We start from the raw sequence: 15,490 nt of genomic DNA on the forward strand, positions 1-15,490 counted from the left end.
ATATGTTGTTTGATTTCTTTCTTTGTTATGCAGGTGGAGCTCGGGGAAGATTTGGGGCTTGCGGCGCTGTGGAAACCCTAGGGTTTCTGTCTGTTTCGAGCCGTGTTTGGTTTGGGCCACTGAATTTTGTTTGGGCCTCAGTTTATTTTTAATTGGGCCACATAGGCCGATTTGTAAATTGAGCCCTTTAAAGCCCGGGCAAAATCTGTTATTACAATATTAGAGTTATAACTCACGGTGAGCATCATGAAGCAAGGAATGGACGATCATTGTTTACTAATGGGAGGGTGTTGCCTCCTTATTCGATGACGGCGGTTCCTTTAGTTAATGATGATGATAATAATGAGAATCAACGGTTAGAGCTCTTTGTAGATTTACGGGGATGATGACTTGGACACCAGTGGTTTGTTGGTTATGAATTTGGGTCAAAATATTAAGTGTAATGCCTCAAAATTTGAATGTTTTTCTGTTAAAGTCTACTAGTAATTAAGTTTTTGTATTTGTGGTTAAGTGTTTTGTTTATGTGTTTGAGATAGAGGGTTTGAGTCTTCCTTTTTAAATTATTGTTATTATTGTGGTTTAAAATGCTTTGGTGTAGCCTCCAGACTTGGTCTTAACGTCTAGACTGGGTATGTGGTGTTACATTAACTTAAAATTTTGTAATTTTGTGAAATAATGCTGACGTGGAAGGTTCAATAAGCAATCCATTAATGAAATAACAAATGAGTGACGATTTTGAACAATTTTTCTGACGTCAATGACTAAATTGACAAAAAATTTAGAGTTACCAAAATAGAAACGACCTTATTTTAGGGTGATGAATAGGGTAATTTGCCCTAGTTAAAATTTAAATCTCGATCCAAAAATTAAATAAAAATAAAATTGAAAAGATTTAAACATATAAACAATGATTAATAACCATACTGATAATATTTAGTAGAAAAAAAATAAAATATATTATATGTTGTAATTAATTATAAAACTAACATATTTGTTTATCACGTACTATTTTAAATCATCATAACAAATAAAATCATACAACAAAAGATTTTTGTAGATTAGAAAATTTGTTTTATTTACTTATTGACTCTAGCTATTGATTAGTTGTTTAATATTATGATTTAATCGTTTGAGGAAAAATATTTTATATAAGATATTCAAACATTAAAAAATATGAACTGTTTTAAATAAAGTAATTTTTCCCAAGTTGTTTAATGAAACAACTACCAGAGGTTCACAATGGATGGATTTTCAGGTAACCTCCTTTTATATAATTGCCTTCATTCACTTGAATCTTCGTATTCAAAAAGTTGTTCATCAATGTCTTCTTCAGTGTTCTGCACTCCAACTTATGTTGCTACCAGCTGGCCATGTAGTTTCCTGAGCTGTAGCAGATTCTTCCACTATAGTTTCATCAACTGATTGGCTTGCCTGCAAAACGAATTAAAGCTTGACATATTACTGTTTGTTTATGATGAAAATATTGCATGAATTCATAGAAATTAAAGAGTTGGGGTGAATACACAGAAAAGAATTCAATAGATGAACATTAGTTTGGGAGAGAAGTGCACCTGAGTTTCGGCATGCACTGATTGCTCTGAATCAACACTAAACCTTGTGGTTAGGTTGGGACAATCTTGTACGTTTAAATCATCCAAAGATGGGAAAACAAAATGATAACCTACAGGGCTGAAGCTCATGAGGTTTGGTAGCCTATCAAGGTCTAAGTCGGTTAATTGTGGTAGGTGTATCACTTTCTCTTCATCCTTACTCACATTTGCTTCATCTCCTTCGAACACCTGCTCTAATTTGGGGACGTTTCCAAGGCTTATTGTCTTCAATTTTGGAAGGCCACCATAGGCAGAAGTAATCGGAAAGAGATATTTCAAGTTTTTACAATAAAAGATTATAACTTCAGCCAGACGAGGGAAGCAAATAGGTTGGAGATGATGTTGTGATGACTTTTGATCCTTGTCAATAATTTGTTCCAATTCCTCACAATCAGATATATATAACTCGCTCAATCGTGGCAAATATTGAGCAATGGTTGGTGAGAATATGTATCTTAAGCTTCTACAATTTCTAACATTCAATTGAGTGAGATTTTGAAAGTTTACAGCTTGGATGGGACCATTCCATATCACTCGCAATTCGGTTAGTTCAAACAAATTTAGGAACTTCAGGCTTGAAAGGTTATAACTAGAATCAAATAACTCTCTAAAGTTGGAAATTTTTAAATATTCCATACTTACTGATGATCCTCCTCTCCCCATCATGTTGCTCATTTTCTTCACTTCTTTCATCCTTTTAAGGGTCAATTCCTATAAACATACCATCAGTCATCAATTTCAAAATGTTCAAAGCAATGAACAACTTATCACTCATTTTGTTAATTAATTTTCTTACATAACATTTATTAATTTAAAAAAAAATATCAAATTATTCAAGTTTAAACACTTTTGTACGAATTCTTTTATCTAATTTTTTTCTCTTCAAGAATAAGCCCAAAATTTTTTTTTCCTATCTTTTATAGCCAATTATATCAAATTAAAAAAACTAGATGAATCGTTAGACCAAAACTATAAAATAATATACAAGCATTTGTATAGTTCAGACAGTAAATTATCAAGAGGGGAAAATCAATAAAAGATTAATAAACAATATATAAAACTTACTTGTATTTTAGTTGAAATGATAAAAGGTGTCAATTCGGGACAATTCACCACTTTTAACTTCTGCAATGATGAAAGGGTAAGCACAATCTCGTTTCCATCCCTTCCTTTGAATTGAGGTAAATTTTCCAACACAACCTCATTCAGTAGAGGAAGGCCTTGAGCCATTGAGATTGGAAAAGTGTCTTCCAATTGAAGGCAATCGTAAATTTCTAGATTTGTCAAACTTTTCAATATGTGACCATGGGACAATGAGGAAAGAGATGTCAACTTGTTGCATTCACGCACAAATACTTCCCTTAGACTATGGAGACATACGTTGGATGCCTCTGTTGCTTTGATTATCTCTTCCAATCCAAAGCACCCACTTATTCGTAGAGTTCGCAATCCCCCAAGGCTATTAGCAATAGACATTGGGAAGAGATACCTCAAATTATTGCAGTTTTCAACTTTTATTTCCTTTAAACATTGAAGGCTTATGTTTGACACTTGTGGCTCTTGGATTATTTCTTCTAACTGGGAGCAGTTGCTTATCTCCAGAGTTTGCAAATTGGACGCACTTAGAAGTTTTGGAAAGCCTCCATGAGCAACAGTAATCGGGAAGAGACATTTTAAGTTTTCACAATTGAAGATACTAATCAGAGTCAAATTAGGAAAGCAAATAGGTTGGAGTCGATGATCATGTGATGAAGTTTGATCCTTCCCAGTAATCTGCTCCACTTCTTCACAATTACAGATATCTAAATTGCTCAATTGCTCACTTGTTATTCTCCGTAGCTCCAATTTCTATAAACAAATCATTTCAAAATGTTTCAAGAAAGTGAACAACTTATCATTTTACTAATTAATTTCTCTTACAAATCATAAAAAGTCTCTTAATGAAATTTTATCTGAGTTATTAAATGGTATTATAGTCAGCTAGCTGTAATTTGGATTAGTTTGTAGACCAAAATTATAAAATGAAAACTATATATCCTTTAAACAGCTATGCAAGCATTTGCTCTATTGGGATAACGAATTATTAACAGGGAAAAATAAGAAAGAAAAGAAAGCAATTCAATTAATAATTAATAATTTATAAATCTTACTTGTATTTTAGCCGAAATGATAAGAGGTGTCAACCGGGGACAATCCTCCACTAATAACTCCTGCAACCTGTGACCATGGGACAATGAGGAAAGAGATGTCAACTTATTGCATTCACTTACTCTTATTTTCCTTAGACTTTGGGGGCTTATGTTTAACACTTCTGTCCCTTGTATTATTTCTTCCAATTGTGAGCATCTGTGTATATCCAGAGATTGCAATTGCCCAACGCTATTATTAGCAGCTGACATTGGGAAGAGATATTTCAAATTGTTGCACTCACTTATTTGTACAACCTTTAGACTTTGGAGGCTTAAATGATGATTGGGCCACTGTTCTATGCTCCTCAATTCAACAGTCTGGAATAGCACTTGCATTTTACCACATTGATGAACTTGAAGCTCTTCAAGATTTTGTGAAATTGGAATTGCACCAATCATTTCATTGCAATCCCGTAAGGACAAGGTTTCTAACTTTTGTAAGAAACCTTGTGGTTGAGGGCCATTGCACAGCTCTTCTAAAGCAAGCATAGATGCTAATGATAAGCTTCTCAAATTAGAGAATGTAGTGGTTGGCACCTGTTGCTTTGATGCATCAATTAGGGATTTCATACCATCGCAACTATAAAGAACTAGAGAAGTCAACTTACTGAATTCCAACTCCAAGCTTGGAATAAGGTTTGGATAGCCCTGCACTCTTTCCAGGTCAAGAGATTCTACATCTTCAAATAGTTGCTTGCATGCATCTAAGGACGCATTATTAAATATTGTCAAAGATCTTGAGATTGGACAAGGTTCAAATGACGTCCTCCAAGCCAAAATGAAAACATCAAATCTCCATAATTTAGGAAACACAAAGCCATCTGAAAGATCTTGAGGATGCAAATCCAACGATAATACACCCAACTTGGGCAATAAATTCAACTCTGATAGGCCAGAATAGCATTCTTTTTCAGTTGCGTTCTTAGTCGCCCATTTTATTGATCTAGAACCATGCAAGTATAGTTCTTCTAAATTGGACAATCTTTGTATTAATCGATGAGGAATTCTTCGTAGTTCTCTGCATTTTGACAACTCCAAAAGTCTTAGATTTTCTAAATCACCAATTTCGTTCGGCAATTCAGATATAGCAGATCCACTTAATGAAAAAATCTCAAGTGTCTTCAACTTCCCAATCACTGAGATGTCAGAGAATCTACAGTTACGCAACTTCAATGTTTTAAGGTTCATTTGGAATTGAAATGCAACTGGAGATATCATTAGATAATCCAAAGCACAAGCTTTTAATGCTTTCATACCCTCAAAGAATTCACTTGAAGTTTCCATGCGACCCTCACGTGTTCCACCAAGTAAAAGAAATTTGAGATTTGGCAAAACCAATCCTTTGGGAAGTTCATCCATTTGATCAGTGTTGAAGGAGATTGCTATGAAATGCTTGAAACTTTCATCCATCGGCAATGTTCCAACACTCGCAAAAGAAAACTCCTCTCTGGAGGATGCAATCCATAAAGCAACTTCACGAACCACATCATGCATTTTGACATGCCCTTTTCTTCTGCAATCTAACAACAAACAAGAGTTCTTGAGGATTTCAGTCGATGCAAGCACTTCACTTCTAACTTTTTCAATTGAGTTGATGCCTTTATACAACTCCAATCCCCATGCATATCTCACCAAGTCCTCCACACAAATCTCATGATCTTCGGGATATAAAGAGCACAATAAGAAACAAGTCTTCGTCTCCATACCCTTCAAGTACTCGAAGCTCGCCTCAAGACATAGATAAGCATTTTCTTCATTAACATCTTCAATTTCAGTTAATCTACGATCTTTGAGTCTCCGATATGCCGCTTTCCACTCGTGACAACTTTTACCTTTCAAAGCACTTCCTAACGAAACTATAGCAATGGGCAAACCTTGGCATTTTCTGATGATTTTAGTTGCCACCTTTCTAATAGCGTCATCAGCAGAGCCATTTAGACTTGCTTTCGTTGCAAACAAATTCCAAGCTTCATCGCCATCTAAACAACCCAGTTGTACCACCTTTTGACAATCCATAGCAAGGCATACTTGTTGACGGCGTGTTGTTAAAAGAACTTTGCAACTTTTATGATCTTCGCCAGTCGGTATTCCTATCTTCTCCTTTAAGTTGATATTTGTCCAAATATCATCAAGGATAATAAGAATCCTCTGTTCCTTCTTCAGTCTCAACCATAAATCTTGCACTGATCTTCTTCCTCGTTCATTCTTCATATCAAAGTCTATGAATTGTGCAATTTGATCTTGAATTACTTCGAAGTTTGGCTTTTGAGACACAGTTGTAATCACAACTTTATTGAACAAATTCAGTTTTTCAGCTTGATTTCCAACTTCACGAGCCAAGGTGGTTTTGCCCACCCCTCCCATCCCCCACAATCCAATCATGCTGATATTGTCATCTTGTAAGGCTTCAATGATTTGATGGAAAGCAATCTTTGAAGCTTCCGAAACCACAAATTCCTTAGAGCAGAGGAATTCTGTGGTGGGAAGGGTACTAGGAGCACGGTAACCGACTCGTCCAGGTTGACCAAATTTGTTGATCTTCTCCAAAAGCTCAGATATATCCAGAGTTTTCTTCATTGCTTGCTTGCTTAATTGATATCTCCAACTCCAATTAGGACACCAATTGAGACACCTCTTATTCTGTTGAATTTCCATCTCCAAAGTTTCCACATTCGATAGGATTTCCACTGCCTTCCTTTGCAGATCCCCTACATCATCTTCAACATGTAAAAGCTGCCTTTCAGCAACCTCAGTCTCACGCTGCAGACGAGTTCGTGCCCTTACAAGTTCACCTTTTTTTTCCACCAGCTTTTCAACATTGTCATGAAAGTGGCGGACATAATCAAGTTGACGTCCCACCGGCTTTACCACATAGTCCGCAACTAGTGTTCCAACGGAGTTAGCAAGAGACTCGCAAAATTCACAACCCATTCTTGACAAGCTCGATTGAAGAATACGATTTTCCAAGTTCAAACACTGTAGCAAATCATAAGTAATTATCATTAGAAAAGAATATTAAAGAACTAAAAAATGTTGAAGATGAACACCTACTTCTTAGACATACCACGCAAGGTGAAAGACAATTCCAAGTATGAAAATTAATCGGCTTTTATTCGATTCAGTCCAGCTGCAGAGAAAACACAAAAAGTGAATACTATGATAAACTTATACCGACAGCAGAATTGATATGATGCCAAACTAAAAATAATTTTATACCATAGAAATTTTGTAAGTATGGTACAGAATTGGTGAGATAAGTAGAAAGAAAGAAGACTTAGTGGAGAAGCTTTTATTACATTTTCTTTGTTGCTTATCAATTCATACTAGTTAACAAAATCAAATATACGAGTGTAATGCCACCTAATTGTAGCTTTGATTGCTTCAAGAAAAAAAACAGAATAAGAGATTATTAGATCAATATATATATATATATATATATGTATCTAAACACAATTAAGAAATGAAGCATATATAAATAGCTTTACCTCACTTGAGAACTTCAAAATCAAACTAGACTTGGTGCTGAGAAAATGCTCCACTAGTTGAAAACAATCAAAAGGGTTTGAAGATTAGGTATTTTTTGGAATAAAAGAAAGTAAAAACTGAACACAAAGAGTAAACTTGAAGATTTTTTTTTTTTTTTTGGCTTTATGGAAAGGGGAAATAGAAAAGAAGAGAGATGAAGGTAGCACTAAAATGATGAGAAACCTTGACAAAGAAATTGGAGTTTATGTGCTTGGACAATTCCAACACTGGAGAATATAAGGTAGGATTTCTTGGTTTTGGTTTAGCCAAAGGATTCGTGTTATGAGATTACTGTCAATTGTAAATTAAAGTTTCAACAAACAATCAATGGATCAAATTATTAGTAGTTGCTTTTTAGTGGATTGACTGGTTGATTTGTCAATGGCCCCATGCATTGATTTCTTTTTTAAAAATAAAAGTTAAAGAAATAAATTTGAAAAATATCTAAAAAAGAAAAGTGTTGGGACGAAATTTTGGCCTAGTTTACGCTTGTTTTGTCGGTAAAGCAAACCTAAATAGTGATGAATAGGGTAATTTGCCCTAGTTAAAATTTAAATCTCGATCCAAAAATTAAATAAAAATAAAATTGAAAAGATTTAAACATATAAACTATGATTAATAACCATACTGATAATATTTAGTAGAAAAAAAAAATATATTATATGTTGTAATTAATTATAAAACTAACATATTTGTTTATCACGTACTATTTTAAATCATCATAACAAATAAAATCATACAACAAAAGATTTTTGTAGATTAGAAAATTTGTTTTATTTACTTATTGACTCTAGCTATTGATTAGTTGTTTAATATTATGATTTAATCGTTTGAGGAAAAATATTTTATATAAGATATTCAAACATTAAAAAATATGAACTGTTTTAAATAAAGTAATTTTTCCCAAGTTGTTTAATGAAACAACTACCAGAGGTTCACAATGGATGGATTTTCAGGTAACCTCCTTTTATATAATTGCCTTCATTCACTTGAATCTTCGTATTCAAAAAGTTGTTCATCAATGTCTTCTTCAGTGTTCTGCACTCCAACTTATGTTGCTACCAGCTGGCCATGTAGTTTCCTGAGCTGTAGCAGATTCTTCCACTATAGTTTCATCAACTGATTGGCTTGCCTGCAAAACGAATTAAAGCTTGACATATTACTGTTTGTTTATGATGAAAATATTGCATGAATTCATAGAAATTAAAGAGTTGGGGTGAATACACAGAAAAGAATTCAATAGATGAACATTAGTTTGGGAGAGAAGTGCACCTGTGTTTCGGCATGCACTGATTGCTCTGAATCAACACTAAACCTAGTGGTTAGGTTGGGACAACCTTCTACGTTTAACACCACCAAAGATGGGAAAACAAAATGATAACCTACAGGGCTGAAGCTCATGAGGTTTGGTAGCCTACCAAGGTCTAAGTAGGTTAATTGTGGTAGGTGTATCACTTTCTCTTCATCCTTACTCACATTTGCTTCATCTCCTTCGAACACCTGCTCTAATTTGGGGACGTTTACAAGCCTTATTGTCTTCAATTTTGGAAGGCCACCATGGGCAGAAGTAATCGGAAAGAGATATTTCAAGTTTTCACAATTATCTATTATAACTTCAGCCAGACAAGGGAAGCAAATAGGTTGGAGATGATGTTGTGATGACTTTTGATCCTTGTCAATAATTTGCTCCAATTCCTCACAACAAGATATATGTAACTTGCTCAGTCGTGGCAAATTTCGAGCAATGGTAGGTGAGAAGATGTATCTTAAGCTTATACAGTCTCCAACATTCAATTCAGTGAGATTTTGAAAGTTTACAGCTTGGATGGGACCATTCCATATCACTCGCAATTCGGTTAGTCCAAACAAATTTAGGAACTTCAGGCTTGAAAGGTTATAACTAGAATCAAATAACTCTCTAAAATTGGAAATTTTTAAATATTCCATACTTACTGATGATCCTCCTTCCTCCATCATGTTGCTCATTTTCTTCCTTTCTTCCATCCTCCGAAGGGTCAATTTCTATAAACATATCATCAATCATCAATTTCAAAATGTTGAAAGCAATGAACAACTTATCACTCATTTTGTTAATAAATTTTCTTACATAGCATTTATTAATTTAAAAAAAAAATCAAATTATTCAAGTTTAAACGCTTTTGTACGAATTCTTTTATCTAATTCTTTTTCCTTCAAGAATAAGCCCAATTTTTTTTTCCTATCTTTTATAGCCAATTATATCAAATTACAAAAAACTAGATGAATCATTAGACCAAAACTATAAAATAATATACGAGCATTTGTATAGTTCAGAAAGTAAATTATCAAGAGGGGAAAATCAATAAAAGATTAATAAACAATATATAAAACTTACTTGTATTTTAGTTGAAATGATAAAAGGTGTCAATCCGGGACAATTCACCACTTTTAACTTCTGCAATGATGAAAGGGTGAGCACAATCTCGTTTCCATCCCTTCCTTTGAATTGAGGTAAATTTCCCAACACAACCTCATTCAGTAGAGGAAGACCTTGAGCCATTGAGATTGGAAAAGTGTCTTCCAATTGAAGGCAATCGTAAATTTCAAGTTTTGTCAAATTTTTCAATATGTGACCATGGGACAATGAGGAAAGAGATGTCAACTTGTTGCATCCATGTACAAATACTTCCATTAGACTATGGAGACATACGTTGGATGCCTCTTTTGCTTTGATTATTTCTTCCAATCCAAAGCACCAACTTATTTGTAGAGTTCGCAATCCCCCAAGACTATTAGCAATAGACATTGGGAAGAGATACCTCAAATTATTGCAGTTTACAACTTTTATTTCCTTTAAACATTGAAGGCTTATGTTTGACACTTGTGGCTCTTGGATTATTTCTTCTAACTGGGAGCAGTTGCTTATCTCCAGAGTTTGCAAATTGGACGCACTTAGAAGTTTTGGAAAGCCTCCATGAGCAACTGTAATCGGGAAGAGACATTTTAAGTTTTCACAATTGAAGATACTAATCTGAGTCAAATTAGGAAAGCAAATAGGTTGGAGTCGATGATCATGTGATGAAGTTTGATCCTTCTCAGTAATCTGCTCCACTTCTTCACAATTAAATATATCTATATTGCTCAATTGCTCACTTGTTATTCTCCGTAGCTCCAATTTCTATAAACAAATCATTTCAAAATGTTTAAAGAAAGTGAACAACTTATCATTTTACTAATTAATTTCTCTTACAAATCATAAAAAGTCTCTTAATGAAATTTTATCTGAGTTATTAAATGGTATTATAGTCAGCTAACTGTAATTTGGATTAGTTTGTAGACCAAAATTATAAAATGACCAAAATTATAAAATGAAAACTATGTATCCTTTAAACAGCTATGCAAGCATTTTCTCAATTGGGATAACCAATTATTAGCAAGGGAAAAAAAAGAAAGAAAAGGAAGCAATTCAATTAATAATTAATAATTTATAAATCTTACTTGTATTTTAGCCGAAATGATAAGAGGTGTCAACCGGGGACAATCATCCACTAGTAACTCCTGCAACCTGTGACCATGGGACAATGAGGAAAGAGATGTCAACTTATTGCATTCACTTACTCTTATTTTCCTTAGACTTTGGGGGCTTATGTTTAACACTTCTGTCCCTTGTATTATTTCTTCCAATTGTGAGCATCTCCGTATATCCAGAGATTGCAATTGCCCAAGGCTATTATTAGCAGCTGACATTGGGAAGAGATATTTCAAACTGTTGCAGTCACTTATTTGTACAACCTTTAGGCTTTGGAGGCTTAAATGATGATTGGGCCACTGTTCTATGCTCCTCAATTCAACAGTCTGGAATAGCACTTGCATTTTACCACATTGATGAACTTGAAGCTCTTCAAGATTTTGTAAAATTGGAATTGCACCAATCATTTCATTGCAATCCCTTAAGGACAAGGTTTCTAACTTTTGTAAGAAACCTTGTGGTTGAGGGCCATTGCACAGCTCTTCTAAAGCAAGCATAGATGCTAATGATAAGCTTCTCAAATTAGAGAATGCAGTGGTTGGCACCTGTTGCTTTGATGCATCAATTAGGCATTTCATACCATTGCAACTACGAAGATCTAGAGAAGCCAACTTACTGAATTCCAACTCCAAGCTTGGAATAAGGTTTGGAGAGCCCTGCACTCCTATCAGGTCAAGAGATTCTACATCTTCAAATAGTTGCTTGCATGCATCTATGGACTCATTAAATATTGTCAAAGATCTTGAGATTGGACAAGGTTCAAATGGCGTCCTCCAAACCAAACTAATGAGAACATCAAATCTCCATAATTTAGGAAACACAAAGCCATCTGAAAGATATTGAGGATACAAATCCAACGATAGTACACCCAACTTGGGCAATAAATTCAACTCTGATAGGCTAGAATAGCATTCTTTTTCAGTTGTGTTCTCAGTCGCCCATATTATTGAGCTAGAACCATGCAAGTATAGTTCTTCTAAACTGGACAATCTTTGTATTAATCGATGAGGGATTCTTCGTAGGTTTGTGCAATTTGACAACTCCAAAAGTCTTAGATTTTCTAAATCACCAATTTCGTTCGGCAATTCAGAGATAAGAGATCCACTTAAGGAAAAAATCTCAAGTGTCTTCAACTTCCCAACCATTGAGATGTCAGAGAATCTACAGTTACACAACTTCAATGTTTTAAGGTTCATTTGGAATTGAAATGCAACTGGAGATAACAATAGATCAGCCAAAGTACAAGCTTTTAATGCTTTCATACCCTCAAAGAATTCACTTGAAGTTTCCATGCGACCCTTACCTGTTCCACCAAGTAAAAGAAATTTGAGATTTGGGAAAACCAATCCTTCGGGAAGTTCACCCATTTGATCAGTGTTGAAGGAGATTGCTATGAAATGCTTGAAACTTTCATCCATCGGCAATGTTCCAACACTCGCAAAGGAAAACTCCTCTCTGGAGGATGCAATCCATAAAGCAACTTCACGAACCACATCATGCATTTTGACATGCCCTTTTCTTCTGCAATCTAACAACAAACAAGAGTTCTTGAGGATCTCAGTCGATGCAAGCACTTCACTTCTAACTTTTTCAATTGAGTTGATACCTTTATACAACTCCAATCCCCATGCATATCTCACCAAGTCCTCCACATAAATCTCATAATCTTCGGGATATAAAGAGCACAATAAGAAACAAGTCTTCGTCTCCATACCCTTCAAGTAATCGAAGCTCGCCTCAAGACATAGATAAGCATTTTCTTCATTAACATCTTCAATTTCAGTTAATCTACGACCTTTGAGTCTCCGATATGCCGCTTTCCACTCGTGACAACTTTTACCTTTCAAAGCACTTCCCAACGAAACTATAGCAATGGGCAAACCTTGGCATTTTCTGATGATTTTAGTTGCCACCTTTCTAATAGCGTCATCAGCAGAGCCATTTAAACTTGCTTTCGTTGCAAACAAATTCCAAGCTTCATCGCCATCTAAACAACCCAGTTGTACCACCTTTTGACAATCCATAGCAAGGCATACTTGTTGACGGCGTGTTGTTAAAAGAACTTTGCAACCTTTATGATCTTCGCCAGTCGGAATTCCTATCTTCTCCTTTAAGTTGATATTTGTCCAAATATCATCAAGGATAATAAGAATCCTCTGTTCCTTCTTCAGTCTCAACCATAAATCTTGCACTGATCTTCTTCCTCGTTCATTCTTCATATCAAAGTCTATGAATTGTGCAATTTGATCTTGAATTACTTCGAAGTTTGGATTTTGAGACACAGTTGTAATCACAACTTTATTGAACAAATTCAGTTTTTCAGCTTGATTTCCAACTTCACGAGCCAAGGTGGTTTTGCCCACCCCTCCCATCCCCCACAATCCAATCATGCTGATATTGTCATCTTGTAGGGCTTCAATGATTTGATGGAAAGCAATCTTTGAAGCTTCCGAAACCACAAATTCCTTAGAGCATAGGAATTCTATGGTGGGAAGGGTACTAGGAGCACGGTAACCGACTCGTCCAGGTTGACCAAATTTGTTGATCTTCTCCAAAAGCTTAGATATATCCAGAGTTTTCTTCATTGCTTGCTTGCTTAGTTGATATCTCCAACTCCAATTAGGACACCAATTGAGACACCTCTTATTCTGTTGAATTTCCATTTCCAAAGTTTCCACATTCGATAGGATTTCCACTGCCTTCCTTTGCAGATCCCCTACATCATCTTCAACATGTAAAAGCTGCCTTTCAGCAACCCCAGTCTCATGCTGCAGACGAGTTCGTGCCCTTCCAAGTTCACCCTTTTTTTCCACCAGCTTTTCAACATTTTCATGAAAGTGGCGGACATAATCAAGTTGACGTCCCACCGGCTTTACCACATAGTCCACAATTAGTGTTCCAACGGCGTTAGCAAGAGCAGAGTCGCAAAATTCACAACCCATTCTTGACAAGCTCGATTGAAGAATACGATTTTCCAAGTTCAGACACTGTAGCAAATCATAAGTAATTATCATTAGAAAAAAATATTAAAGAACTAAAAAATGTTGAAGATGAACACCTACTTCTTAGACATACCACGCAAGGTGAAAGACAATTCCAAGTATGAAAATTAATCGGCTTTTATTCGATTCAGTCCAGCTGCAGAGAAAACACAAAAAGTGAATACTATGATAAACTTATACCGACAGCAGAATTGATATGATGCCAAACTAAAAATAATTTTATACCATAGAAATTTTGTAAGTATGGTACAGAATTGGTGAGATAAGTAGAAAGAAAGAAGACTTAGTGGAGAAGCTTTTATTACATTTTCTTTGTTGCTTATCAATTCATACTAGTTAACAAAATCAAATATACGAGTGTAATGCCACCTAATTTTAGCTTTGATTTGCTTCAAGAAAAAAACAGAATAAGAGATTATTAGATCAAGAAATATATATGTATCTAAACACAATTAAGAAATGAAGCATATATAAATAGCTTTACCTCACTTGAGAACTTCAAAATCAAACCAGACTTGGTGCTGAGAAAATGCTCCACTAGTTGAAAACAATCAAAAGGATTTGAAGATTAGGTATTTTTTGGAATAAAAGAAAGGAAAAACTGAACACAAAGAGTAAACTTGATCTTTTTTTTTTTTGGCTTTATGGAAAGGGAGGCTGTTTTACTCAAATAACCCAAAAAAATATTATATTTACAAAAATAATCCAAGTTTAAAAATAATCACTAAAATAACCTAAAATTAACAGTAGCCACTCTTTTTTTGCACCAATGATTGGCTAATCATAATCATTGTGTCAGATTTAAAAAAATTATTTTTTTGGGTTCTAGCCTGTCAATGACTGGAACTCATGTATTTTTTTTAAAATTTTGTAATACTGAAATACAGATATACGAAAAAGAAAAAAAACAAAAAAAATATTTTTTTGGGTGCTGGCCTGTCAATGGCCGGCACCCAGTACACAAAAAATTTTTTTTTATTTTTTTTCGTGTCAGAATCAGATAAAAAAATACGAAAAAATAAAAAAAAAATTTTGGGTGCTGGTCTGTCAATGGCCGGCACCCAGTACACAGTACACGAAAAAAAGTTATTTTTTTCGTGTCAGAATCAGATAAAAAATACGAAAAAAATAAAAAAAAAATTTTGGGTGCTGGCCTGTCAATGGCCGGCACCCAGTACACAGTACACGAAAATTTTTTTTATTTTTTTCGTGTCAGAATCAGATAAAAAAATACGAAAAAATAAAAAAAATTTGGGTGCTGGCCTGTCAATGGCCGGCACCCAGTACACAGTAGAAAGAAATTTTTTTTTATTTTTTTCGTATTTTTTATCTGATTTTAACACGAAAAAAAATAAAAAAATTTTTTTATGTACTGTGTACTGGGTGTCGGCCATTGACAGGCCAGCACCCAAAATTTTTTTTTATTTTTTTCGTATTTTTTTATCTGATTCTGACACGAAAAAAAATTAAATTTTTTTTTCTTTGTACTGTGTACTAGGTGTCGGCCATTAACAGGCCAGCACCCAACATTTTTTTTATTTTTTTCGTATTTTTTATTTGATTCTGACACGAAAAAAAATAAAAAAATTTTATTTTCTTTGTACTGTGTACTGGGTGCCGGCCATTGACAGACCAGCACCCAAAAATTTTTTTAAT

The 15,490-nt window shown here is 34.6% G+C and overlaps 2 protein-coding genes across 5 annotated transcripts; both read right to left on the bottom strand.

The window, feature by feature from the left end:
- Positions 1–1,142: 1,142 nt before the first annotated feature.
- LOC107904022 (disease resistance protein At4g27190) lies at positions 1,143–7,434 on the bottom strand. 2 transcript variants are annotated; one of them, XM_016830282.2, is made up of 6 exons: positions 7,285–7,434; positions 6,864–6,926; positions 3,761–6,775; positions 2,676–3,458; positions 1,572–2,321; positions 1,143–1,431 (listed from the first exon to the last, which is right to left on the bottom strand). In XM_016830282.2, exons 3-6 carry the CDS (start codon positions 6,728–6,730, stop codon positions 1,330–1,332), a joined length of 4,605 nt encoding a protein of 1,534 aa, XP_016685771.2. In that variant the 5' UTR covers positions 6,731–6,775; positions 6,864–6,926; positions 7,285–7,434; the 3' UTR covers positions 1,143–1,329. The 2 variants fall into 2 exon arrangements, with proteins under 2 accessions (XP_016685771.2, XP_016685772.2); XM_016830283.2 differs by having other exon boundaries at positions 6,851–6,926.
- A 733-nt stretch (positions 7,435–8,167) lies between these two features.
- Positions 8,168–14,498, bottom strand: LOC107904023 (disease resistance protein At4g27190). Of its 3 annotated transcripts, none has more exons than XM_041092199.1 (6): positions 14,319–14,498; positions 13,908–13,970; positions 10,802–13,819; positions 9,699–10,481; positions 8,597–9,346; positions 8,168–8,456 (listed from the first exon to the last, which is right to left on the bottom strand). In XM_041092199.1, the coding sequence occupies exons 3-6, from the start codon at positions 13,772–13,774 to the stop codon at positions 8,355–8,357; spliced, it is 4,608 nt and encodes a 1,535-aa protein (XP_040948133.1). In that variant the 5' UTR covers positions 13,775–13,819; positions 13,908–13,970; positions 14,319–14,498; the 3' UTR covers positions 8,168–8,354. The 3 variants fall into 3 exon arrangements, with proteins under 3 accessions (XP_040948133.1, XP_040948132.1, XP_016685778.2); XM_041092198.1 differs by having other exon boundaries at positions 13,895–13,970; positions 14,319–14,462; XM_016830289.2 differs by lacking the exon at positions 14,319–14,498 and adding an exon at positions 14,060–14,273.
- Between the last annotated feature and the right edge of the window lie 992 nt (positions 14,499–15,490).

The sequence above is a fragment of the Gossypium hirsutum genome, chromosome D05 (genome assembly GCF_007990345.1).
Source record: "Gossypium hirsutum isolate 1008001.06 chromosome D05, Gossypium_hirsutum_v2.1, whole genome shotgun sequence".
NCBI lineage: Eukaryota > Viridiplantae > Streptophyta > Magnoliopsida > Malvales > Malvaceae > Gossypium > Gossypium hirsutum.